This window comes from Orbicella faveolata, unplaced genomic scaffold, assembly GCF_042242905.1.
Source record: "Orbicella faveolata isolate gen_17 unplaced genomic scaffold, um_ofav_v1 contig_24, whole genome shotgun sequence".
Lineage (NCBI taxonomy): Eukaryota > Metazoa > Cnidaria > Anthozoa > Scleractinia > Merulinidae > Orbicella > Orbicella faveolata.
Window position 1 is genome coordinate 9,228,388 of NW_028301552.1, and position 27,416 is coordinate 9,255,803.

General features: G+C 40.4%; 2 protein-coding genes and 2 pseudogenes across 4 annotated transcripts; 1 reads left to right on the top strand and 3 right to left on the bottom strand.

The window, feature by feature from the left end:
• Positions 1 to 487: 487 nt before the first annotated feature.
• Positions 488 to 2,402, bottom strand: LOC110052631 (putative skeletal organic matrix protein 5). The gene is made up of 4 exons (XM_089292505.1): positions 2,110 to 2,402; positions 1,989 to 2,022; positions 1,249 to 1,378; positions 488 to 1,123 (listed from the first exon to the last, which is right to left on the bottom strand). The coding sequence occupies exons 1-4, from the start codon at positions 2,279 to 2,281 to the stop codon at positions 617 to 619; spliced, it is 843 nt and encodes a 280-aa protein (XP_089148631.1). The 5' UTR covers positions 2,282 to 2,402; the 3' UTR covers positions 488 to 616.
• Positions 2,403 to 15,276: 12,874 nt separating this feature from the next.
• LOC110052595 (putative skeletal organic matrix protein 5) lies at positions 15,277 to 18,482 on the bottom strand. 2 transcript variants are annotated; one of them, XM_020758737.2, is made up of 4 exons: positions 18,404 to 18,482; positions 16,545 to 16,587; positions 16,039 to 16,174; positions 15,277 to 15,907 (listed from the first exon to the last, which is right to left on the bottom strand). In XM_020758737.2, the coding sequence occupies exons 3-4, from the start codon at positions 16,150 to 16,152 to the stop codon at positions 15,389 to 15,391; spliced, it is 633 nt and encodes a 210-aa protein (XP_020614396.2). In that variant the 5' UTR covers positions 16,153 to 16,174; positions 16,545 to 16,587; positions 18,404 to 18,482; the 3' UTR covers positions 15,277 to 15,388. The 2 variants fall into 2 exon arrangements, with proteins under 2 accessions (XP_020614396.2, XP_020614395.2); XM_020758736.2 differs by lacking the exon at positions 18,404 to 18,482 and adding an exon at positions 16,703 to 17,163.
• A 1,657-nt stretch (positions 18,483 to 20,139) lies between these two features.
• On the top strand, positions 20,140 to 21,522 carry LOC110052632 (uncharacterized; annotated as a pseudogene). Its single transcript, XR_016208061.1, has 2 exons — positions 20,140 to 20,499; positions 20,947 to 21,522. The product of XR_016208061.1 is annotated as an uncharacterized LOC110052632 (transcript).
• A 176-nt stretch (positions 21,523 to 21,698) lies between these two features.
• Positions 21,699 to 22,787, bottom strand: LOC149110281 (uncharacterized; annotated as a pseudogene).
• Between the last annotated feature and the right edge of the window lie 4,629 nt (positions 22,788 to 27,416).

Consider the following 27,416-nt stretch of genomic DNA (forward strand, 5'->3'; position numbering starts at 1 on the left):
CTCCTCTAAGGTAGTTAATTTGTCATGCCGACAATTTTTCCGATGATCACAAGTTTTCTCGCTAAGCTTCGGAAAAGAACTCGGCGCTTCTAATAACAAAAGGGCTATTGTTTAGGTTTAACAAAAGGGCTATTGTTTATGTTAAATCACCAAAACGGACCCACTACAATAGACCATTTCTTGATAGGTCCATTTTGTTCTCTTTTTGGTTGATGCAATGTAAGACGTTGCGGGACATAACGAAATCAACAACTTCTAGTTAATCAAAATCGTCCTAAGACTAAAATATTGTGATCATTTGAATATTGGGGTATTATGTTTTTTCTCGCAGATAATTGACTTTCACTGAGAACGGGGAACTGTTCACCACAGGGCCTTAATGCTTATGTTTGACTAAGGTGGACAGAAACCAGCCAGGAGCTTGCACTCCCCGATTTTTGCATCTAAATCCGAACGTCCCAGCATTAGTAAAAAGGAAGTCGACATCTTTTTTTTGCCATCACCACTTTTTATTTGTCCTACAGTACACTAATTCTCTCGAAACAAAGCGTATCGATGCTAATCTATTGAGCCGTTAAAAGCTTGTTTGACAGGACGGCATCTTACAAAGTTCTTATCACTGAACTAGAATGTATCCCATAGCTTTAATGTGTTTGTCTCCATTATCACCGCCATGCATTGCCACGTTTCCACAAGTGATTTGTTTAGGTGGTCCTATACCGAACCCGATTCTCGAGTCACAGGTGGTGCACGCGTTCTCGTTGTTACTAAGAATGCCAATTCTCGCCCTACGATAACTGTTGCACACTGCATTGAACCCTTCCTTGTTACAGTTGCGCTGTAAGGAGGCCTGTGAGCCAATCAGCTTCTTCCACTTGTTACGACCCAGTGAGGTGGCTCGGTACTTCCCGTCAGCGATCAGTGAGTACAGAGAGTTGGCTGGCTTGTTGATGACAATGAACTTGGTCTGTTGGCCGATCTTCATACCGAGACAGATCTTGGAGAAGGGTGTGTTCCAGTAGGTCGGTAACTTGGTCTCTTGTAAGTCAAACCCAGTCTTGCCTCCTGGAAGGTTAAAATCCTTCTTGTCGGTCCAGTGCGGGGAATTGTTGTGGAAGGTTGACTGAATGAGAGGAAAGAAAAATAGGCAGGTTTTCAAAACTTCCTCAACTTAATTGAACATTCGCAACTTTTTGTCTTCCGTATTTTATCTCTAACTAACCAGACGTCCCATCTGGTTTGTTATACCTTATGGCCATCCGTTTTCATGACCAGTGTCCATCCTCCATCTCCGCATTCGCCTATGCTTGTCATTTGGCAATACACAGGGATCGTTCCACTGTCAGTCTGCAGCATGTAAGCGTTATTTGCTCGAAAACTGATGAATAAAAACAAGATATTTCAGGTTCTGTTATACAAAGCCATTGTATGTAATTGCCTATCCGTTCCAAGTGAATTAAGCCTTAGAGAGGTTAAGAGCAAGCATCCGATCTGTAGCCTCGTTGCAGTCACTGGGAGATGCCTCTTGCCATGGCAAGGACAAAACACTGTGCCCATGACAAAAATCTATCGATGGTTTCTAGCCGCTAAATTTTGGCTCCTCGCTATCCGCATGCCCATGATCAATGCGCTCGACTCTGGGTGGAGCGGTCCGGGTTCGAGCCCTGGCTGGGGATTTAATTTTTTGCTCCGGGGCAAGACATTTAACTCTCACAGTGCCTCTCTCCATCTAGGTGTGAAAATAAGTAACGGCGAATTTAAAGCTTGGGGTAAACCTGCGATGGACTAGGATCCCCATCATTCAGGGGGTAGGTAAATAATCCTAATCGTTTCATGCTACAAACACCAGCAATAAGCTCCGACCTGATGGGCCACTTGCCTCGTATGCAAACTTAACTCTTTTACCCCTCCAGTACAGAAGTGCGCGAGGCCTTTTCAGTAGCATGTGGTAAGTATAGAACGTGAAAAAATTTGATACCTTAACTTACCCGTATTTGTCATACAGTTCCTTGCAAGAAGAGGCTGAAAAGAAAATTGAACTCAGTCGTCATAAAAGAGAGAAAGAAGCGAGAAAAAAAAGCTAATGAAGATCAATTAGTCTGAGCTTACCTAGCGCAACTGGCAGCGGAGCCGGCGGCGGCGCTGGCATATTTTTAAACAGTGCACCAAGATCTGGCAGCTTCGGTAGTATGGGCTGAATGGCTGTGCCAGAGTCAGCGCCATGTATACCGATCGGAACTAGCAAGGTTGCGCTAAAACAAGTCGCAAACAACAAGTGCATTTTTAGAACTCAACAAAAAAAAACCTTTGAGCGTCTGGACGACTTTTGAAGATCTCTGGTTGCGTTTCCCCGCTTACAAGATGTTTTTGTATGCGCAAATATTTTCTTGCGTGCAGGCACGTTTACATGTGTACTGTGATCGTGACATGTGACCGTGACTTATAACAGCTGTCGTGAGTTGTAATAACAGGTAATGTGTTTGTAATAACGTACCGATCGTAAATTTTCATAACAAGTTGTCGAAATTTGCAATAATCCGAAGTGTTCTAAATTGCCATAATACATTGTGGTGTTTTGTAATAACCCGTAGTGTCAATCATATTTGCATCTGTGCGCACCATTTAACTTTTACTTCTAGTGCATGTAAGCAAGATACAAGAATATGTTATATAGGAACTCATTTTTTTCTCAAGAGGGCACGGTGACGAATCCTGGAATCTGATTGGTTCTTAGCGCAGTCCGGATTTTCGTATCTCTGACCTCGGTCACGTTAACGGTTTCACAGCCACTTAACTCTTATACAATCCAATGCATGCAAGAATAGAGTGTGTTCATTGTCACGCAATGATAATAATAAAGAAAAATCAAAAATCATTCAGTGGATAAAGTCAAGAAATTTTGATATCATAGACGATCTGAATAAAGAAGACAGTTTTTCAAGTTTAAGGAGCGTGCGTTGTCCCAAAGTTGAGATATTCGTCGAAATGTTCCGCTCAAAATTATAGAGCCTAGTCCTCCAATATGGCGGCCGGAAAGTTGTGTAAACATCTGGAACTTACTTTGACTATCTAGTCGACTGATTTTCTGAACCGAACCCAAAAACATTTACTCAAGCACTTTTCAAGCTGGTTTCCAAAGGAAGGACGCTAATGAGCTGGAAAGTTGTAAACAGATATAAATTTTATTAGTACATCTTATGCCTGATGAGGATAAAACCTTTAGTGGCTCTTCAGTTTTGGATTTGAGAATTTGATGACGTCACGTGAACACACTTTTACTTAATACTTTTACTTATACTTAATATGAGAAATCAACAAAGTAATAATAACCGAAACCATTAGAATGCGGTTATTTCATGTTCTTGTTTTGTAGAAAACGAAATGTACCAAGAATTATAACGCATGTGCACAGCCATTAAATTGCTCATAAAGCGTTTTGTTTGGTGACGTCCCATTGCCGTTGTCAGTGTAGTTTGCTTTAACTCTCTAAGAAAACCGCATGAACGGCAGAGGAATAAATATCCACACGAGAACATTGCAAACGAAAACCTGAACACAGCCCCAACCGAACAAACAGGCGGTTGAGAGTACAGAAATCATCTGTGCTATGAAACTTCTTTTGAACATCAAAACGGGTTAAAGATTTTCACTGCATTTCCCGCCTTTTTGTCTCAAGTACTCTCGAGGAAAACGCGAGGCCTTGCGTGTAAATTCGCTTCGGCTGTCCACGCATCGCGCGCGCGAGTAACATCCTCAGAAGAAATGGGTACCATGTCTAAAAATAACCTTGGGCCTGACTTTGGGTATAAGGCTTATACGGAGGATTAACTGTCTTACTTTGAAGTTTCCTTGGTGACAGATAAAGTTGTGATTGGCACTACGGGTTATTACTAAACGCGACAAGCGTTTTCATATTGTTTTCGCCGGGTTGCTTCATTTTGCACCTTTACAGGCAACCGTCGGGACCACCTTGTTCAACAAAATTAACAGAGCCACAAGAAAGCACTGTGGAAGAGTTTTCTTCTGTACACTCTCTCTTTTTTTTATAAGAATATATTTTATAAGAAGATTTACAGTTTTACCCCTTTTTTTGATTCGCGCCTTCATCCTTAATTATTATTGTTAATATCTCACTTTGTTATACTATTTATTGCTTATTTTCTTTTTATTTCTCACTGTACAACTGAAGATTGATGATGTTTCATCCGAAACATGTATCGTTTCAAAAACATCGTGTGGTTCATCAAAGCGATATTTTATGAGAATATCGAGGCTGAAATTTGCGAAATTGTAAGAATATTTTAAGAATACATCCAAGGCTGAATTTTTGAAAAGCAAATAAAAGTACTGCTGACTGGCGTTTGCTTCATTGTTTAAATGGCGGGTTTTTATCCACAGAATTAATCAGTCAATTGATCAAAAGAAAAAAAATATATAAATTGCGGATATTTGACTTTACTGATTGTGCTTCTCAGTTTCCAAGATGTTCTTGTAGCGCACAAATATTTTCTTACATGCTGGCACGTTTACCTGTGATACTGTGATCGTGAAATGTAATGAGTCGGTAATTGCAACACTTGTCTTGGATGAAAACACCTATGAATTGTAATAACAGTTGTTGTGTTTTGTAATAACACAGCTGTTGTAAGTGAATATATGAAATATCGTATATTTGAACTGCGGAGAAAGATATGAAGACATAATTGATCATCACAGTTATATCCACAGCTTAAGCAGCTGTGAAATCAAAGCCTGAAAATTTGCAAGAATCCGAACTGTCGTAAAAAATGTAATAGCACGTCATATTTCGCATTGTAATAGCCCGTAGTGCCAATCAGAATTAATTTCATCTGCCACTTAGCTCTAACAATCCAATGCATGCAAGAATACGTAGTATGTAACAAAAAACCAAGCTAATGACAAAACAGCTGATACTATGAGTAAACTTTATTTCATATTTTTTTCGGGTGCAGTGTAGGGAAGTCTAATCAACAATAAAGGGTGTGAGTTATGCAAGTAAATACATGAGAAGAAGGGTGGGAGAGAGGGGGTGGGGAAGCCCCCACCCCACCCCCTTGACTAACATTGTGACTCGCACCAATCTTCTTCATTCTTCTGTATCTGATACACTTGACGAAATTTAGATCTCTACATGTTGCCCATACCACATTCTAAATTCTACAGTATGACGGGAGTCAGGTTAAATCCATTTGTGGAGGCACTCTGATCAAATAGAGTGCCTAAATAGAGTGCCTAAATAGTTAGACCCCGGAGTTGAAGAGTCCTCACCAAGCTTTTCGTGTTTGGGCAGAATGGTAGCGTGTGAAGGACTAAAATATACCATCCAGGGAAGTAACAATATTCTAAATTGCTTCAAGATATGGAAAAGACTGCTACACTTGGAAGAGACGCAAGTTCTTATCAGAGGCCTCAGTACTCTTCCCCCCAAAGAGTTCTCCTTCAAACAAACTGTTCCCTGGAGGATTTACATGTATGTAAAAACCAGGCCTCCGTCCCTTGATCAGTGGAATAAATTTGTATAGTTTGTGTCGGAATTGTTTCGCTGGGCTAATTCAGTTGGCAACTTCACGGATTCGCTGAACTTTTTGATCCATCTAGGAGTTCACAGATAGCACAGATTAAAACAAAGTGGAAACATTCTGGGATTCAGCTATTTTAATTGAAAGGAAACTCAGAAAACGCTCAGAGTTTGGCGCAAATATTTGCGTAAAGGGCAACAAAGTTCATAAGACTCCATTGCATAGTACGTTTCATATTGCAGTTTCTGTAACGATTGCTGTAGTTATCAATTAAAGGCCAAACATGCTTTGTTTCCATTACGGCGTTGTTCAAATGACGTTTTCATTCTCATTGCATTTATCCCAGAATTAAATAAAAAGCTTGTGACCAGCAAGAAAAAACAAAAAAAAAAGGTATTGATTTTCCTTCGTCACGGAACTGCCTCAAAATCAGAGTTTGTCTGTCTTGGCATATTCTTTTGTTACTTTTTTCGACTTACCTAGACGCTTTCACAAACGAATCTATTTGAAATTTTTCGTCGTTTAATGAGATAACCCAGTTTTACTCGTACTCTTTGGCAATCTCGATGTATTGTGGCAATTATTGTGGTAATCATTTTTGCATTTTGTGATGCTCAGCTTGGCTCAAGTTTCTAAATTTGAATCAGCGCTTAGCCAGTGGAAATGTGACTGGCCTAAGAATATATTCGCTTTCCTCTACTTTCCTTGTGATATTTAAGGACTGAAGTACTTAAGTTTTCCAAAGATTAAATCCTTACATGTACAAAATGCATTTTGTATATGAAATTAATTATTTTTATTTTGGCCCCTTTTTGGGTGTTGTTCCATGAAGGTAGGTTCCGTTCCAGCTAAGGTTAATGAGCCGGCTCTGTCAGCCCATTTAGACTACAGATGAACGGGGAAGCGCTTCGCCACCTTTACGAGATTTTCCGAGCTGTTAACATCTGCCTCGTAGCCCATTTGAACGAGAGTCAGCGCACAATTCTACATTTCAACGGACAGGTCTGATAAGCCAGTGAGATCCACAATTTTCGTGATGTGCGCGTGCGCAATGATGTGTTTCTGTTCAAATCTATGGTACAAGATTTCTTGGGCTTTCCTGTAGCCTTTTTCTGGTCCGGAAATTATAGCACAGTTCTTAATGGCTTCCCTAGCCTTCCCAGTACAATGTTGAATAAGGTAAGCTAGCCTCGTCTCGGCGTCCAGTACCCTATTAGCGATGTTGACCTCGAAGTTGTTTATGAACAAGCAGTAGTTAAGGTGGTATGGTACCCTCAAATGGACCAAAAAGTTTGTTTAAATATGGTGAAGAAAGATCAATTGTGTGCTATTGCACTCAAGAAGAGAAATTAAATTTCTAGAGTTTTACTCAAAATGGTTGCTATGGAAACCAGCCACAGCCTTTTGAAGTAGTGTTTTATAGTATTGACGCCAACACTTCCTGCTCTTTTACAAAACAAGAATTGACTGTGAAATAAGCACATCATGTAAGTTTCTGTTTTGTTCTGTGATATGAACCTAAGTTTTGACAGTTAACTCTTATTTTCAGTGCTTTTTACAGCTTTATTTGGAAATAACCCTATTTTTCACCACACCCAGTGGACAAATCATCTCATGTCACGTGACAGACCTTAAAACGTTACGATTTTTTGGTTTATATCATCACGACACTATTGGTCTTTGATGAGCCCAATTTTCAGAAATTCTACTTAAAAACCTTGCAAAGTAGAAATGTTGGCGCGAAGTCAGTCGGTAAAAAAGTAAACTTTTGGGAAAAATGCACTCTAAGTTTCTTACACGAAGTATTAAGCATTTAACGAGCCACAAATAGTGGGGGGGGGGGGCAGATTGGATCTCGGGGGAGGGGGTGCAATGGTTGTTCTATTTTGTAAAAAGTTACCGCAGTTGTGGGAAATATTCCTTGTCATAAGGGAAATGAATGAGCCTGTGATGGCAATTTGAGGCAAAGCTTTTAACAAATAATTATACCAATCGAGTTGTGCATGTCTTAAAAGTTTTTTCTAAATAGTTTCGTTCATATAAATTAAAAATAATCTATATTTTTGGTCACGTTCTTATAGTAAACAGTCGTTGTTATGGCCGTTGCCACGTGAAAAAACTTATAGCACTGTGTACTTTCCTTAAATTTCACACTCATCTGGAAGGAAATTCGGCAAGATCGTTTCAAAATGTTTTTGACAAGTCCTCAAGGGTCTTAAGTCTTGTATTTCCAAGAAATTGAATTTTTCATGAACATCGCCATATTTTAGGGTACCATACCCCCTTAAGCGGGTTACCATCGAAGGTCAAAAGCTCTTACTTTTGGGCATTTCAAATTCTTTTCGAATTGTGTACGCCATAAGCTGCAAAGCTTCTTGCTGCTGTGTTGACATTTCTTGCAACTTTTGGGAACCAGACAGGTCTCCAGCACCGATGATGTTCTGCGGAGGTCCTGGGTCCTAAGGTTGAGCACCTAGATTCAGCACTGATTTAGAATAGTTTCTCCCAACTTGCTTGAAGTCGCCATTCTTAAAGTTCGATCCAGCCTGAGGCTCTTTCGCAGGAGGAAAGGAATCACGTGCTTCGTCTGTGTAAACCGGTTTCAACTCTGCCACGATACCAAGTTTTGAATATTTCGAAGTTTCATAAAGTTCATCAACAGCCTTAGCTTTCTCCATTCCCCCTTGTAACTACTCAGCTCGTTTAGTTTTTAGCGGAGCTCCGGCGACCCGAAGGGCCGCCAAGGGGAGCCCCATACTCATACCGGGAAGCCTGGGTACTAGTTTCGCGGTTTGTAGGGACAAAATTTTCGCGGGAAAAACTGTAAATATGGCGGTCCTTAATGAATTGTCATAGTTTTAAAAACTTTTCATCAGAAATTCGTCTTTGGAGGTAGAAAACCCTATGTAAAAATTAAGAAAATACACATACCCGCTTTCAAGTGGTTGGCCATGCAGAAAGAAATTCAAGAAATATGGAGAAAAGTGCAGAGTTTGACAAGGAAAATTACGTGAAGTGGTTGGCAGATATCGGAGCCTCTACATCTGTTTCAAAACAAGGACTAACAATGAGGATAAATCGATTATCAAGATATCCAGGACTAGTCCAGAAATGCAAGGTAAAGTCAGAAAAAGATTACGTATTTCCCTGTAGTCTTGATTCCGCGGATATTCCACCGGCCACAGCCAAGTGGAGGGCAGCCACCGACGGTGTTTGAAAATGGAATACCAACCAAAGCTTATTGTAGTTGTCCAATGGGACTAAGAGGAATCTGTTGCCATGTATTAGCATTGCTTCTCTTTTTGAAACACTATCATGAAACTGGAGAGAAAATACAAGCCTTAACATGTCCAGAACAACTCCAGAAATGGCATAGGTCCTCACACAAGAGTGCTATACCAATGGTACCACCGAGGGAGTTAAAAGTTAAATCTGCTGTAAGAGTTGAAAACAAAGGAGGTAGCAATCAAGTGGCTGATTCCCAAAATAGCACGATGAAACGTGATGTTCAACAAATGGGAGATGAAATGAAAAGTGGAATCATTAAAATTGAGGAGACCTTTAAACCATTTGAACATCATGTGTACACAGTACTGGTTGAGTCCACTGAACAACCCCTGACTTTTCAGTGATACAGTTATCTGATATAGAACCTGGGTAGATATCACTGAAAAAAAAAAGACCCATCCCACGTGATGCAATTCCAATGAGGGCTTTGCCTGTTATGGTGTTCTTGTAGTTAGAAAACATGAGACAATGTAAATCAAGATTTGATACATGCTGAAATTTGAATTCAGTACAATCGAGGATCATGTCTGTGAGTCCATGGCCAGTCGTAACGAAAATGTTTGGCATCTTCTTTAGTAAAACCCAGCTTCAGGCTTCAGGTTAATACACGTGAAGATTGTTTCAAGGAAAACTATCCTGACTAACTAACAAATTTGCACTGAATTGTGCTCTCTCCTACTTTAAGCATAAATGCCATCACACCCTGATGGAGAGAATGTCTACAGATTGTAAGCACTGCAAAGAGTTCTGTTGATTTATCTAGAGATCTCTTCCCAGTACCTTTACAATCAGTATAGATGATGACATCACTGTAAGGCTGCACACAATTCCAGAGAATGAATGAATGAATACCTTTATTTAAGTGTCAAACTAAAATAGCAGTAAATAACCACTAAATGGGGACACTATAAATAAATTAAAATTAATAAAACTATTTACAATTGATAAAACGAGTGTGAAATTAATGACATTATTTACCTGTGCATGATTGTTGAGTGTGGCTTACAACTATTTACAAATACATATAGACTTTATAAAATACTAAAGTGTCTGTTATGTACGACATAAAATACAATCAGAACAATGAGCATCAGTTAGTAAGGAATTTAAATCAAGCTTTCTAATACGTTGCCTAAATACCGGTAATGCAGGAAGGTCTTATATTTTTGGGTATTAGACTCCATAACTTTGGGCCAATGCATCTGATGGAATGCTTGCCATATGTAGTCGTGTTAAATCTTTGCATGGTGAACTCCTTGTTTCTCAGTGAATATTTGGTGTCTGTCATATGGAGGAGGTCTGCAATATATTTCGGACAAATGTGTTTTTTTGTCTTGTACATAAAAACAGCCATATCCTGTAACCATCTGTTACGCAGGGTGCACAGATTAGCCATACTCAGTAATTTATCATTTTGAACTGTTCCACAGATAATCTACACAAGTACTTAAATGTATTTGGCTTCTTAATGAGAATGGAGTAGCTAAATTGCTCTTGTTGTAGCCTTTTTACAGCAATCTTCAGTTCCTCATTTTGTTTATTAGTATTTTGCTAGGTTTGTTCAATGTTTCGCAATTTGGCTCCGTTTGGCACCTAAAACGCGAATGTGGCGCATCTCTAAACGCGCGAGCACTTACTAGAGAAAAGAAAGTTGATATGGGCGAGAATCTCCAACCTAAACACTGTCCAAATCGATAGACTTCCACAAGTGAAATACACGTGTGTAGATTTGAAAGGGCCAAATCTAGCATCTTTAAAAAGTCCAGTCAGCATAGTTTGAAATGCCGACACAAAAACTGCGACTGGGACGAATCTCTAAACGCGCGACAACTTACTAGAGAAAAGAAATTTGATATGGGCGAGAATCTCTCGCTCAAGCACTGTCCAAATCGATAGACTTCCAGAAGTGAAACACACGTGTGTAGATTTGGGGGAGCGCTAAAAGTAGCATGTTTAAAGAGTTAGGTAGGCATTGGCTGGGATTCCCGCACTTAAGGTGGCTGCCTATAGTTTTGGGGGAGCGCTAAAAGTAGCATGTTTAAAAAGTTAGGTAAGCATTGGCTGGGATTCCCGCACTTAAGGTGGCTGCCTATAGTTTTACGATCGCACGAGCGCTGAGGAAGTAATCTGCGCGCGCTCAAAGGAAAACGTCAGTGTTTTTCGATATTTTGTTATGTCAACATGAGCACAAAAAGCAAAACTGACAGTGAATTTTCTCGCGTTTCCTTCGGTGAAATTCCGTAAAATTTGGCAGATTGGTAGTAAATACTTTACTTTAGTCGGAGCTTGTTTTTCAGGGAAATCTATGAGACCAGGCTTTTTGCAGCGGTAAAAGACGTAAATTTGAAACATCGAAAAAACTGCATTTACAAACCCTACTTTTTTCGTGTTTAAAATTCGTATCCCGCTGGAAGCGATGTGATGTAATAATTTTGGAAGATTTCACCGAAGGAAATTCGTGAAAATCACAAATAAAGCCATAAAAACAGTGAAAAACACATTTGTTTTGGCATTTATAATTTGAGACTAAATCCCAAAATTTTAACAGAGATGATAGCAAAACACTATTTAATCATTGCTTATTACAGGTAATAATTTTGAGAGGACTAGGTGTGAAAGCGAATGCGAAAACAGCATTCAAAACATAACACTTGCGGTCGCAACGCCATGAATGATTACCTTATGGAGCCACCTTAAAACGCGAGTGTGGCGCATCTCTAAATGCGGGAGAACTAACAAGAGGAAAGAAAGTTTATATGGGCGAGAATCTCCAATCCAAACACTGTCCAAATCGATAGACTTCCACAAGTTAAATACACGTGTGTAGATTTGGGATAGGGCTAAAAGTTGCATCTTTAAAAAGTTAGGTAAGCACTGGTTGGGATCCCTGGACCTAAAACGCGAGTGTGGCGCATCTATAAACGCGCGAGAACTTACGAGAGAAAAGAAAGTTGATATAGGCGAGAATCTCCAACCTAAACATTGTCCAAATCGATAGACTTCCACAAGTGAAATACACGTGTGTAGATTTGAGAAAGGGCCAAATCTACCATCTTTAAAAAGTCCAGTAAGCATAGTTTGAAATGCCGACACCGAAATCGCAAGTGTGGCGCATCTCTAAACGCGCGAAAACACGCGAGTGAAAAAAATATAAATAGGCAAGAATCTTCAACCCAGGCATTGTCCATAGACTTCCACAAGTGAAATACGTTTGTGTAGATTTGGTGGAAGACCAAAACTTGCATTTTTATAGAGCCCCGTAAGCATAGTTTGGGATCCCCACACCATAAACGCGAGTGTGCCGCATCGCTAAACGCGCGAAAACACGCGATAGAAAAAAATGTAAATGGGCGGGAGTCTCTAAACTAAATTTGCTTTGCGACGTTTACTGAGAGTCCTTTGCTAAGAGTTGTCCACTGGTATTCGATGCCAGTTGTCTTGCGGAGAAGAAATGAGTTTTCCAAGTTGTGCAATACGTTCTTTATTGCGCTGTGAGATGTCTGTAGAACAGTTTACACTTGAGTGCATGTGGAAAGAAATTTACATTTGCTTTGACTTCGCATTACTCGTGCTGCTTTGTCATTCAACAGAATTAAAACCAAAATCAAAAGCAGGTCCCGCACGCCGCGTCAGCTACACTGATATACTTTGCACACAGAAGCCCCTTACATCAAATCAGAGGATATATGACGTAATCTCAGCCATTGTGCAATAACCTTTTTGAATTTTATTACAAGTTAATCTGGTGGGAGGTCGGATGCCGCGAGAATTTCCGATTTGCGTCAGCCGTCCCAGACCTTTTACATTTTACCAAATAAAATTCAAAATAGGGGACATGAAAACAAAACTCGCGTTGTCGCTTTTATTCATCCTTTTTCTTTATTATTTGAGGGACTCCTGTGTATGCTTCGAGTTTTCAGCAGCTCTCTTGGTTGTATGCGCTTTTTATAACTGGCCAGAGTGATTACTTTGGTTTTGTTTTTATTCCACTCAGTTGAAAACCGCTCTATGTATAGTATCTACGATTCACTGCAAGGTCAGTGAGCTCGGGTGTCAGCCGCGTACGTCTCAAACATACCCAACCAAAATTGCTATATTTCAGCCACGTTGATCAGATTTTATGAAGCCTTGGTTATTTGAGTCTGTTAATCCCTCGTTAATATGGCTTTCCGCTTTTTTGGGGAAGAAGAGGTTGGTCTTAACTCTAATATGTCTGAAATTTTATTCCTCCCAAAGTGTAACAGATGTAAAACACAATAACATTGATCAAAAAGATTATTGACCATTATTAAAATGTCAAGTTCAGGCTTCTGTTCAGTGATCTTGAATCTTGTAAATAAAAACTTAATTCTCTTCCAAAACCCTGTAAAATTAAAGTTTGCCAGCAGGCCCGCGCCAAGTAAAGCAGGATAAAATTAAGGACGTTCGCGCAAATTGTTTCTGGTGAATCCTTACTGCGCATACGCCACGTCATGCATCGATGCGCGCGCTAAGTAATAAAATGAACAGTGATAGGGCAGATAAGCATTGCTATAGCTCTGCGGCTCGATTTAACGATCTTGAACGTTCGGTGAACGCCGTTTATCTTTTGATGGATTATTTTCTCTATCGATTGTCTACGTTTAGCGAAAAAATGGAGCAAATCTATCAATTAGAAGTTTGAATTTTTTTGCAAAATGCGCCATCGAATTCCATTCTTTTTAGCTCTTGGTTCAACCAGTTATCTGTGCGGCGGTTTCAAATACCTCTTGAGGGGTTAGGTTTTGTGAAAACGTTGGCAGAATTTGGAATTATTGACGCAACGGATTCACTTATACAAAATACTACTATTATAGTTTGTTTCCATTTATTTATCTTCGATATTTTAAGCTAAAAACCCTGGGGACCATGCTAATTTTTGCGCTGCAATTTTTCAAAATCAGTTTTTCACACGCTTTATCTCTGAAGCGAAGTCCGTGACCCTCATTTTTTTCTCGTTTCTGAAACCAATAATTCATTATGTATCAGTATGGAAGTGTGAAAAAAATCTATCGAGTAGAACCTTTTCGCGCGCACGTCCTTACAACCCGTACTACACCGCATGTCTGAGTGTGAAGAAAAAGCTTGCTTTATTTCTGCAGTATTCAGTTTTAACGCGTTGATTTTATCAGCTACAACATTGCGCGGAACATCGCGGTTGTCATAAAATTTTATGGGTGACAAATTACTTAAGGTTGGTTTCCATATGATCGCAGATGATCGCGGATCGCGTATCGCAGATCGCAAAAAGTTCTGCGATCGTCTGCGATCATATGGAAACACACTTCTGCGATCGTCTGCGATCAGTTGCAAAATTGCCATGGTAACGCTTGGCGCGAGATTTCTCGATACAACAAAGAAGTGAAAAACCCAGGATAGTATAAGCGTAATTTGTCACCCACGAGATTAAAAGGTATTCAAATGGTATACTCGTGAAATTAGGAAAGGAATTTCACTTACGTTTAGTCAAAATTCTAATGATTTCTCTCGCCTAAAATTATAAGAATTTTGACAAAACACGTGTAAAATTATTTCCTAATCTCACTCGTAACCATTTGATTACCCATAGATATCCTGCGCATGCCCTCTCGCTTACCCAGACACACAAATGTTTCTGATTTCGCTTCCTGTTCTAACGGCATAAGAGCTAAACAACTTCAGTCTGTTTTCCTCTGAAGACATTGTCCCAGTTCCGTACGAGAGACTCACTGCATTGTTGCTGATGAAGGCAGAAAGAAGACAACAAAATCCAACATACTTCTCGAAAGCAAACTCCGCGTCCGCTCACATTTCGCTGCCATTTTCCACAATATCACACCTAACACTTCCTCGTTGTTTTGTTTGTTGTTGTGTTACTAACAAGAATGCAACCCCCTTTTCCCTCCGGAGGGGAGACTTCTGTAAAAGGAAATTTAACTTCAATCGTCGCTTACAACGATCCATCAAAAGAAAAATAGGGGTCACCCAACGCCCAAGATCCTTACATCCAGCCAAAGCTATAGCAATGGCCATCTGCCCTATCACTGCTCATTTTATTACTTAGCGCGTGCATGCTGCATGACGTGGCGTGTGAATTTGCGTGCGCGGTTAGGACGCGCAGAAACAGTTGGCGCGAGCGTCCTTAAAATGTATGCAATTCACGGACAAACTGGTTGTTGTCATTTGCTAAATTTATCAGCGTTATATAGTTGAGAAATATTTCGGAATAATGCATCCAAAAACTGCAGAAATATTCCTTCTGTGTCAAAAACAAATACAGGCAGTTTTTTCCTTAATTATTTCGCAGATAATCGAATTTTTAGACGTTCAACTTGAGGTGTTATCGATACTTTTGCGTACAGTCCAGCTAATTGTTAATTGCAGATGAGTCACGTTCAGTGAAACCCGCACCGATGGGTGAAACCTGATATCAGCAAAACACAATAAAATGAGTCAAAAACAACATTTCTTTTTATTCCCACCACCTTGTTTAATCCCATTTGTTTTACAACATTCAATTTCTTTGAATGGTCTTGAAAGGTCAAGTGACTGGGCCGTTCTTCTCAATGGACCAAAATATAACCCATGGCTTTGATGTGTTTGTCTCCATTATCTCCTGAGTGCGTTGCCTCGTTTCCACACGTGTTGGAGTCATCATGATATCCTCCTGTACCAAACCCGATTCTCGAGTCAGGAGTGACGCAATCGTTTCCGTTGTTACCTAGGAAACCGATTCTTGCTTTGGACGAGCCCTGACCACTACCTGCAGCATTGAAGCCTTCTTTATTACAGTTGGTCTGCAAGGAAGCCTGTAAACCAATCAACGTCTTCCACGTGTTACGTCCCAGTGAGGTCCGGCGGTATATTCCATCAGCGATCAGTGAATACAGAGAGTTGGCATGCCTGTTAACGACCATGAACTTGATCTGATGGCCGATCTTCATACCAAGACAAATCTTGGAGAAGGGTGTGTTCCAGTAGGTTGGTAGCTTGGTCTCTTGAAAATCAAACCCAGTCTTGCCACCCGGACGGTTAAACTCATTCTTGTTGGTCCAGAGTGGGGAATTGTAGTGGAAGGTTGACTATTTGAAAGGAAAGAAACAAAAACGCACGTTTTCAAAACCCTGACAACGGTACTGAACTCTCCTTTTTCAACTAACAAACGAAACAGCTAAACAAACCAGGATCTTTGCTTTCATCTAGTTTGTTATACCTTATGGCCATCAATTTTCATGACCAGTGTCCACCCTCCCCCTCCGCATGCGCCAATAAGCTGGCTGGTCATGTGACAATACACAGGGATCTTTCCACTGCCAGTCTGCAACATGTAAGCTTTGTTAACTCGCAAGCTGGTGAGTGAAAATAAGATATTTCAGGTTTTAGCATACAACGTCATTGTTTGTTTAAGCATATTGATTCGGCTTGAAATTTATCCCTGGAGAGAATGAAAGCAAATCATTATTTTAGAACAGTTCATGAATTAAGTCACTGATCGATTTTTCTTGCTCCGACAAGAGAACAAAACGCCGTGCGCCAATAACGAAAGCCTTGACATACTTCCCCCCAATCTCGGTCGAAAAATCGATGGCCTGCGTAAAGCTGCTTCGCAGCGCCTTGCCACTACATTGTAGGTGTTTCAGGCCCTATTAAATCAGTGTTGCGTTATGTAAAGGATTGTTTTGATGTAGTAGGTGAAAATATATTTAGCTGTAAACTTACTTGTGTTTGTCATGCAGTTCCTTGCAAGAAGAAGCGGAAGGAACTGTGAAGAAAATTAAACTCATGTGAGGCGCTTGGTATCAAAAAAAATAATAACAGAAACAAACGAAAGCAAAATAATAAAAAAATACAATAAAGAATGAGTTAATCCAAGTTACCTGACGGGCTAACAAGCGCGATAAGCTTTTCCAATTTCTTTTCCAAGGCCTTAATGGCTGGACAGACGTTAGTCTTGTCACAGGTGCCAGATTCGGCGCCATGTATAGCAACGAGAACGAGCAAGGCTACGCCATGTACGCCAAAACAAGCTGCGAACAACAAGCGCATTTTGAAAACTCAAGAAAAATAAACTTTGAGAGTTTAATCGGTTGACTGTCGTGGATAAATGACTTCGCTGATTTCGCTTCCCTGTTTACAAGACCTTATTGTAAACAAAATCCGCGAATATTTTCTTGCTTGCAGCCTCGTCGACCAATCAACCACTTCCAAATTTACTTTTCACCAATAAAATTACGCGGTGTTTGCCCGGTGTTCGACTTCTTTCGAGAAGGAAATTTGCCAGAAAAAGGAGGAAATACTGAAATCACGACATATTACGTCGGTTTTTCAAAAAAATTGACTTGCCGCGAACTACGATTCATAAATAAGTTTATCTGAGTAGTCTTTTGTTTGGAAGCTGTTGAAGAGAAAACAATAGGCGCCTATCAGACCGGAACACATGACAGTTGTTGTTGGCTTACACTCACAATGACGTAGGAAGAATATTAAAATGTCGGTTTGTAGTATTTTTCAAATTGTTTTGAGTCAGTTCTATTCAAGTCTTATGACAATGCTTCCTTGTGCTTAGATCATTATATTCTGCCGATATATTAAGTTATAATGTAACATATAATTATATGAAGTTTAATCACTTCCCTTTTGAATGACTTTTGGTTTCCGTTGAGCGACCTTAAATATTTCTTTTGCGAATGAATTAATTCTGAATAAATTTTGTATGTAGCCTCATTACATATTTTTCGGTAAGTCTTCCAGTAGTTTGCCGAGTTCACTGGATGACTGAAAAGCTTACAAACTCCACTGTGATACTACACACTAATATGTCTAGCAGAAGATTCCTGTCTTTTTGTAAAAACCTCTGACATTTGCACCGATCTGAACAGCATTTGGCGCTATCCATGCAAACAGTCTCTTGTACATCACATACTACTGAACAAATGTCTTCCTACAGTATTAGATTCATTCTGGTATAGGAGAGAACATATTCGTTATTCATGGCTTCGAAGCTAAGGAGTTGACGTTTTTATCGTTGAACATTTATGAACCACAAATATATATATTTCTTCCATTAACAACAGTTGTTATAAATAATATATCTAACTGGTGAAGAAAACCTTAAACATGATCAGCGAGTTTGATTTGGCTCAGCAGGCCTGTCAAAAATAACGTTGACGTGGCAGTCTCAAAATTTTACAACTACGAGTACGACAGTATTTCGCGAATCGAAGTTGTAGGTTCATAAGTAGGTTTGAAAAGCTATAATCAACGAGCGCTTCCGAACGGAAAGTTTGAAGTCAGAAAGCTTCAGTTAATAATAAATTGGTGAACGACATAAAGCTCGTGTTTATGAAAAATAGTGACTTGGATGTAACCGTTCTCCAAGAGTGTATTTGTGCCAACCAAATGCGTGTTGTTGTCGATCCGTTGAGAACGCAAAAGTCAGCTGAAACGTTTATATAAATAACACCTAAAATATTCCTTTCGAAGAGAATGCTAATTTAATAAGCGACAAATTCGGTTGAACTAGCGATATTTCCATACCGTAGGGCCCAAGAACTGAAGTCCATTTTAAACTTACGTACCACTATGGACCGTAGCGCGGTTTTGTTTGACATGTACTTCATGTGTATTCGAGAAGATTTTTGATTCAGACCTTCTTGCAACCCGAAGGACGATATCACAGCGTTAAAGCCATTGTGGCCCTCCTAACCATCGGTCGAGTCTTCTTGATGCTTATTCCTTACATTTCGAAATCTTAGTTTTAAGTACAGCATTTTGCCGTCTAAAAGAAAACCACGCCATGTTTGTTTCGGAAAACAAACCGTTCCCCTACCCCCTAGAATATGCAAAGAACCAAAACACAAAGGTACCTAAGTGCGACAGGCAATTTCTCAGTATTTTCAAAGGGTCACTTGCCCCACCTACCCTGCAAGGAAGTTCATATACGCCCCCAGCTACCCTTACACGAAGTTAACGAAGTTTAACAGACTTCTGTTACCGTCTTTTAGTAGGGCAACCCTAGCTAAAACATAGAATCTGGAACCCGGAATCCGGAACCGGAATCAGGAACCAGAAACCAGAAACCAGAAACTGCAATCTATAATCCACAAATCAAAGAAAACAAGTTCTTCAAATACGCGATAATAATTTTGCATAGCTTCTGTAGAAATTAAGATGCCAAGTAAAAAGGACCTCAAACTTAACCTTCTTTAAAACAAGGATTCCCCGTCTCTCGAAATTCGTGCAACCGTTATTTCTAGTGAGGGCTATGATTATGAGAATCTAAATAACGTGCGTCTTAATTTGATTCTGAGCATCCTGAGAGCGTCTAAAATAAGCTTGCTGGTAATTGCCATTTTGTTTAATAAGTGATCTGCAATTAACTGGAGGTATAAATTCGGCCTTTCTGTCTAGTAGATACTGAACAAGATAGAAAATGTCATAGAGAACAGGGTCTCTGTCAGTGGTAGACTGTTCACAGTCCTCTATTTTCTCGTTTTTTAATCTGATCGTACTTGCGGATAGAATCGCGAGAGAACTGGACGCCAACGCAAAACGGAAGACTTGACTGGGTAGGGGGTGGGGACTGAGAAAGATAGAGGAGTTGTAAACATCTTTGGAAAAAAGTGAATTTCCCGTTTCTCCAGAAACGGAAAATTCCCATTGGTTGAGAGGCGACAACAGTGTCATCACCTTGACAACGGCTGATCATGATTGCGTCCAGGTGTATTTTGCGGCTTGCAGCAGTTGTCATCACTGACACGTGCCGTGATTCGTAATAGAGCGGTTGTTTTTAAAATAGAATCCTGTTAAGAGAAATTTCAGCGTTTCTTCGCTCAAGGATGAACAGATAGAGGCTGCTGTTGCAATTTTGCCGACTGGCTTTGAGGAAAGTCTGATATATCAACTCTACGCAACGGCAAAAGAAATGCAAATGTGCCGATGCTGAAGCAAATCAGGACAGATGAAAGAGCTTAGGACTCCTTCCATCGTTTTGTCAACAAAGGAGACAAAGGAGGACGCGCTTCTGCTGATTGGCGAAGCGAAATACAAGCTTGTTTTCGGAAGACAGCAGATGACTTTTTGGATACAAAATTCCAAAACATGTTATAGAATGAAAATTCGCCGCTAACAATTGTGTCACGCTCATTGTAGTTGACGAGTGCCACACCGTGTAACACCTTCGGAATATATTCCCCGCAGATATGTAAGACGTCCTGCCAAGATTCCCCAAGCGAATAGCAAAAGAGCTAGCGCATATTCTACAAAAATCGGAAGGAGCGCTTGATTTCGGCTTTCTCCCCCTTTTAGTAGCTTTTCTTGGAGTTGAAGATGTCGTCTGACACGACATTAGGGACCTTTAGCGATGACGACGAGAACGTGAACGTCACCGACCAGAAGTTGGGAAAACGAATTTCGATGCTACCACGCATGCCCAATCGAGCAGGACTCGTCATCCACATCTCGTTCAGGACGCCATTTTTCGCCATCTGCCGTCTCGTCCAGAACGTGAGTATGTACGTATCTTACGGATTTCTTCAATCTAAAGGGTCGGTTAGTGAATAAAAACAGTGCCGAAAGTAATTTGATCGTACCCTGATTTCTTTCGAGTTGCAGGTAGAGCTTTACAGTGCAAAGTGGAGAAAGCAATGGCGGATGATGATAAAAGTACTGCAGGGTACGTGGTAGTGCTTTTATAATTACAAATCGCGGGTATTTCGTTATAGTTTTGTAATTCATACCGCTTGGCATTTTTAAGAAGATTTCTGGGCTTTGAAAAATATCCGAACTGCTCGGATCGACTATAAACTTAGCTTAGCTCTGAATCACTTAGCTTGACGTTGATTACAACACTGAATAAACGTTTATTGTTTGAGTAGATAATTTTTACATTTTGAAATTAGCAGAACATTTGACATGTTTTAGCTAACATTGATTTTCAGCCGAAGAAAATAAATTAAAACAAAAATTAATTTACAAATATTTACAGCATAAAAATTTTGAGCTTGTAAATAAGCTTAAGTACTCAAAATTTAATTAATTTTACCATAGGATAAAGTTTATTGCAATAACACTAAATAGAAGATGAAATTCCTTACGTAATAAAAATTGTATTTGTTTTCAGAAATTATTCCATGAAGTGGTCAGAAGAACATGACCTTATGCTTTGTAGGGAGGTTCTTCTTCTTGAACCATTTAAGCACCAAGACAGAGTAAAGAGAGGGGGGAAATCTGGGGTGAAATAGCACTAAGCTTAAATAGCATCAGTTCACCGAAATTCAGAGTTAGTGAGCGCTCTGTGAGGGACAGGCTTACTCTTTTGCATGCCAAATACAAAGAAAAGATGAGAAAGGAAGAGCAAGGTTCTGGCATAGCATGTGATGATGAAACAGAAATAGAGATAGCATTGCCTGAAATCATAGAAAAGGAACAGGCAGTTGATTTAGAATTCGAAAGGAAAGAAAATTCGAATACCCTTACTAAAAAGAATGAAAATGATAAGGCCTCTGTAGAAGAAAGTAGATTAAAAGCCATAGAGCGCCAGGGACAAACCAGAAAGAGGAATGCTGATACAAATTGCGATGAAGTTACTAAAAGGAAAAGCAGAAGAAATGTAAATGTTTATAACATAATCTGTTTGTTAAGATATGATAATTTATGCCGAACAATGGAACTGGTTTCCTCTTTCCCACACATTTAAGCTGTTTTGAAGGTAATGGCCCTTCCCCTTTTGCAAATATATATTTTTATTTAAGAGGGGGGTGTGGGAAACTTTGAGTCCAGCCCCAAGCTCAAGAAAAACAAAAATGTCCAGGCTAACTGGGGCTAAAGGGCCATTATTTGTAGAAGAGGGTGGTCTGTTTTTTCGTGTCTCTGCAGTGTGTGATGTCCCCTCCCTACATTCTATATTTTATGCCCGAATTAGTGAAAGTATTGTTCCAAAGTGGGCGGCTCAATACCAAAATAATCACTGGTGGTATTACCGTAAAGGCATGTTATGGCATTACGAATAGTGCGCAGACAACGTGCATTTTATCCACATTGCTAAGTCCGATCTTCAAATTCTTCTTATAGTCAAGAAACTTAAACGAATTGATGACATCCCCGAAAAGCCATTCCACTGAAATCCTTAAAGCGCTCATAGCTTCGTTATAATCCTGCATGAGGGGTGCAAGTGGGACATGGCGAAACGGGGTTTGAAGATGCACACGGAGAGGGTACGCCAAATATGCACATTGGTTGACCTGCTGGAGAAAAAGCACGCCGTTGGAGGTCACGTAATAGTCCAGAATCTGCTAACATCCCTGCGTAGTGTTTACGCCCCTCTAAAACGAAGAAAACAAAAATCAAAGGTGAGAATAGAAGTTGCTTAGAAAGTTTACATAGCTAAAAGCAATAACAAGAACTTTCTTAAAAAAAAAACAAAACAAAAAACTCACCGACCGGTCCACATAAATTTCTAATGAGTCCATTTGGTAGAGACAACGATTGGAATTTCAGGGCATGGACCCTCTTATGACCATTGTAAACTATTCTCTGACGTTCATCAGGACTTGAAATGGGTCTGACAGTCCCTTCGACGAAACCAAAGCAATTGTCGAGGGGGGCTCCTTGTCCTGATATAGCATCTGCATAACGTTGTAAAGCCCTATGGTTCAGAAGATCTTGATTCCACTGGGTTATAAGGTGCTCATGAAAGTCATAGATGCAGTCGATCACATCATTTGTGATCAGACTTATTACAGGAACTGGTCGGCCAAATCGTGGAATCATATCGCTGAGCCGGCATGGGTAGGCAACTCTTTTGAGAAGCATACATAGCCCTTCTATGTCGTCACAAATACTTCTCTGTTCACATCTCAACAGCGGTGGTAGTTGGAGTGCTGCAACCAGGCGAGGGAGGTCTTGCTTCTCGACACGAAACTCTGCTTTGCATTTGGCGGAGTCCATAGAATCCAGATCAAGTCGCTCGTAGCTTCCATGAGGAAATTCGGAATTTTATGTTTTGAACGTTTCGTACAACAGTAAAAACTCTTCATTTGAGACAATACTATCACCGTAAATAAGTATAAGCAGGTCACGAAATTCTTTATAAGACAGTTTCCTGTTGACTGCCACAGAAAGCTGCAGTAAAGGACTCGTCCACGTAACCGGTGTGCTAACAGCCTCTCTATTCTTCTTGCTCGCTTCGCTCGCAAACCCCACCCCCGCGCGCTTCGCGCTCGCTTTTTCTTTCGCGTGCGTAAATAAAGAGGCTGTGAACAGTTTATGTCAGTAGCAGCTACCTGTACATCGACGGTCACGCCCCCCACTTTCGATGTCCAAAGGCTAACCTGGCTCGTCTAAATAGATTTGATTTTCTCAACAGATACGAGGCTATTTCCAGATCAACACCATTTCCACACTGATACTGTTACAAATCACCACTACTTATTCTTGTCGGCCATCGTATTATATTAAAGCAATTTATAGAAATTTTGCACACTTACTTCCGTCTGCTTCTCGTTTGCGAACGGATCGGACCACATGTTGTTTAAAGATGCTAAAAGACTACCAGAAACTCACCGCAGTAGCTTGTTACTATTGTGCTACTCACCAGCCTTCTCAGAGCAATTTGATCTCGACAAGCACCACGCTCTCACCAGGGTCAGGTTGAACAAAAGATGGGTAACTTAGCCTGCGAGCAGGCTGTCGTGTTTGGGCCGGGGGCGCGAGTGGCGAAGCCGCGAGAAGACTCTCGCTCACATACCAACGTAAAAAGTAAGAAAGCAGCGCTTGAGTGGGAAACCCAGGCACCGTAGCCTGCTCGCAGGCTATGGGTAGCTCTCTCCACCCGAAAAATCACTAGTGGGATTTACCCAATGGATAACTTTATCCAGCTTTTGAACAAACAGGACACTAGTGTATAGCTAGGGGTTGTTGAAAGCTAGACAATTACTTTTTTAACAATTAGGATTTGTGGTTCAAGTAAGGCAAAGAAAATAAATAGCACCAAAATAATTATTCCCTATATTTAGTTATTAGACATCGCTGAAGTTAATTATTTCTATCGTCATTCATAATATCTGGATTCTGGATTCTGGATTCCGGATTCCGGATTCCGGATTCTCGATTTCCGATTCCAGCTTGCGGTTTCCGGTTCTGGATTCCGGTTTCCGGTTCCGGATTCCATGATTTAGGTTACCCGAAAAAGAGCACTTCATTATAATCAGTTTCCCATAAATATTCTCTAAGCTTTTTTTCGCTTTTTAACTATATATATATTTTTTAATAAGACGTATGACAGTCAAAATTCTCGCATTGAAACAAAATAAGCATTGTACAACTAAGCTGGTATAAACCAAAACGATCAAGTCTGCAAGTAATGAGCGAGAGGTCTTATTGAATCATAGGAACATTACAGGGGAAAAATGTAAAAGGGAAGAAGAAATAGGAAAGATAGAAATGGCGGAACATCAGCAAGGAGACGTCTCAAATGGAGGATACACGCTTTCATATTGGTCAGCGGAAGCCAGGTTTCATGCGGACCATCAGGAAACAGTTTCTAAAAATAGCTCATGGTGTGAAAACGTCGTAGCACCGGCCAAATTAGGAGATGAAGGCTCCATGTGATATTCTCCTGCGCATATTAAGAATGATTGTAGTTTGATCTCTAAACCATCTGTTTGACTTATTTTGTTGTTCTTTTTTCTGTTTACTTTATTTAATAAAGACATTCATGCTTGCGGCAGAAGAGTCCTCTCAGAGCTGGCCAACCAACACTGAGAAATGCCAGGACATTGACACAAAATGACAACAGGGTAAGTGCTGACAGCAGTGAAACGGATGAAAGTGACAATGATGAGTATGACAGTGATGCCATTGACTCTAGGAGAGAAAATGACTCAAGTGATGTCATTCTTGCATTCATCAATTCAGATGAGGAAGATACCAATGAGAGGCCAAATGCCACACGCTCAGGGCGAGCCATAACTAGGAGATCCGAAATTGACTTCTCTTTCTTTTGATTTGTTTTTTAAACAACAGCTCTCTGTAGTATAGGGATTGTAAATATTGTCTTCATAGTGAGCACAATAACGTGAAGTAGGCAGATAATAGAGAAATATTAAAAAAGTTGAAATCTAAATATCGTTTGTTCAATTTTTTTTTTTGGGGGGGGTCATCCCAAAAAATGACCGCTATAAGGGGGGGCCATGTGAAAAAATTGGTAAGCTGAGGGGGGGTCATGCGATTTTTAAATGGTGCTTCCCAAATCCCACCAGCCCCCCCTCCCTCATAAAAAGTGAACGGTCCCTTAAACAACCGGAAGCGCGTCATGTAAGCAATCAACAACTTCGCGTGTAATATCACGCACGTGTCTCTGCCACTCAGGCGTGAAATATTCATTTACAAGAAACGCAATCAAGTGAACACTGACAATCATGTTTTTATAATATGTAAACGAAGCCGTGAATTTTAAATGTTAATTCGAACGGACGGCGAGAGCAGTAATTTTTTGAAATATATACAAGACCTGTGAAGGCGGCGAGAATGCAGTTGGATCCCGAGGCTGTAAGAGAAATAATGTGGCAGGGGATGACAGAAGATGAGTACAGAAACGCACAAGAGCCTATTGAAGATGTGTTTGACGAGCAGGGGATGACACGAGATGAGTACAGAAATTCACAAGAGGCTATTGACGAGGCAGGAAGATCTAGCGTGCGGTTGTTGTGGGCCGCGATGGCAAGCAAGTTTGGTAAAAAAAAAAGGCGCAGGCGCGAAGAGGGTCAATTGAACGGCAACGTCGAATTCAAGTTTTATCGAAGCCGTCATCAACTTTTTTCCTATTGAACAAATGCAACTCTTGGGGAGATAACAAAATGACATCGTTGACACACGACCAAAAGATAGGTGCTACTAGCCAGCAGTCAAAGACTTCCAAGAGCGAGAAGAAGTCGGCAAATGGCGCGATATCCAGCAAGTCATATACAAGGTGCATGAAGTCCAAGATCGCGGTCGCAATAAATACGGACCATCGGTCGTGTTGAAACTGGAACGTGAAAATGGGCCAATAATGTTCGTGTGGGCGCTGTCTTCGCTAGCGTAGGCGTTGCAAAACAGACAGCGCACGGACATTGGAATGTATTATGATTTCAAGCTGTTCTAAACAACAAAACGCTTACACTGGAATGAGACAACCAGAAAAGGGCAACAAGTATTATGATTTCAAGCTGTTCGGAACAACAAAACGCCTACCTTGGCCTGAAAAAAAATTTTTTGTGAACCGAGAGTTGGCAGAAAGCAAACGGTTTTATTGTTTTTTTGTAACCCAAACCAAGTTTTTGTTTTGAGTTGATAGCGTTTCGCGCGAGTGCATGCCCCCATTATCTTTTTTCCACGGAATAGAATCAAGAGACTTGACAATTTTACGATTTGCGGCGTTTTTGTATTTTTTCTCGTTTCCACCATATTTTTGTTTACGAAAAGCGCAACTACTGTAATCAACGTCATGTTGCATAGCTACAGCGTCAGTAGGGCCGGTAGGCTGTTATATATTTCAATAATTTCTCCTGTTTCTGGATTATATTTCAGTTGTTGTTCAAGAGGATTGTATGGGCCGGTATAATTATGTCCAGGCAAGGTCCAACCTTTTTGGGGGGCAGGGAGCTTTCCAATCGCCGAATGAATGTCAAAGCCTACGCCATCAAGATCAGCCCTATCAGTCTTGTATCGGTAGTTTGGCCTCACTTTTGTTGAAAGCTGGTCAAGCAACTCGCGCCCAACTTTTTCAATGGCAGGCCGAGCTTTTTTCATGCCATAGTTTATTGCTTTCTTTTGCAACGCAGGATTTCTCATTGCCTCAGGAGCATAATATCTGCCAGCCTTGAAGCCTTTTTTTTTGCGAGAAAGGGGATACCTTTTGAGATAAACAGCTCGAGCCCGGTGTCGGCGACGCTGCTTAAGATTCCAAAGCCTTCTGCGCGAGAGGGCCCCGTCAGTTTCCAGGGGAAAAAAAACGGGTTTTGGTGATTCCGCACACAGCGCACTTGACTTTGAGCATTTTCTGTTTGTTTTTTGTCAAAACTATTTTTCCTGTACCTTCAACATTCGGTGTCACACGCCTGTCTCTCACGCAGTAGACATCCATGTTCGTATATTAAGAAAAATAATTTTTTACAATTCGTTCGTTTTCATGCACGTTTTCAGAAAACATGTCGAGGATGTCTTTTAAACTTTTGCCTTTGTTTCTTTCATTTAGAAAAGGAAAACGATAATATCCACATCTTACACTCCAAACCCACTGCAGCTGGTTGTCATTACGAAGAAAGGTCTTCTTTCCTAATTTTTTTCAGTTCTAATTCCCACTCATTCGGCGGCGGCAGTCGGAAAGAGTGAAAATATTCATGTTCACCGTTTTTCGCGCCCCAGCAACAAACCCAGTGTGTGCCCATGCTTCCGAAATCGTCCAGGTTGATGATACACGGTGAATGGAGAAAAGGGTTTTCCTCGTTGCGCGAAAACACCCCTTTGACAGGGATTTTGAGGTATTTGCACCAGTTTGCGTTAAATCAAAATGGGTAAGCGGAACGTCTTTGAACATCATTTTTTTTTTAT

Bases quoted from the DNA above. Each gene is read 5' to 3' on its own strand.
- LOC110052631 (XM_089292505.1), bottom strand. From the start codon at position 2,281: ATGCACTTGTTGTTTGCGACTTGTTTTAGCGCAACCTTGCTAGTTCCG. The intron at 1,379-1,988 runs GTAAGTTAAGGT...TTTATTCATCAG, and splicing joins GAACTGTATGACAAATACGG to TTTTCGAGCAAATAACGCTT. The intron at 1,124-1,248 runs GTATAACAAACC...CCTCTCATTCAG, and splicing joins TGAAAACGGATGGCCATAAG to TCAACCTTCCACAACAATTC.
- LOC110052595 (XM_020758736.2), bottom strand. From the start codon at position 16,871: ATGCGCTTGTTGTTCGCAGCTTGTTTTGGCGTACATGGCGTAGCCTTG. The intron at 16,175-16,544 runs GTAAGTTTACAG...TTCACTCACCAG, and splicing joins GAACTGCATGACAAACACAA to CTTGCGAGTTAACAAAGCTT. The intron at 15,908-16,038 runs GTATAACAAACT...CCTTTCAAATAG, and splicing joins TGAAAATTGATGGCCATAAG to TCAACCTTCCACTACAATTC.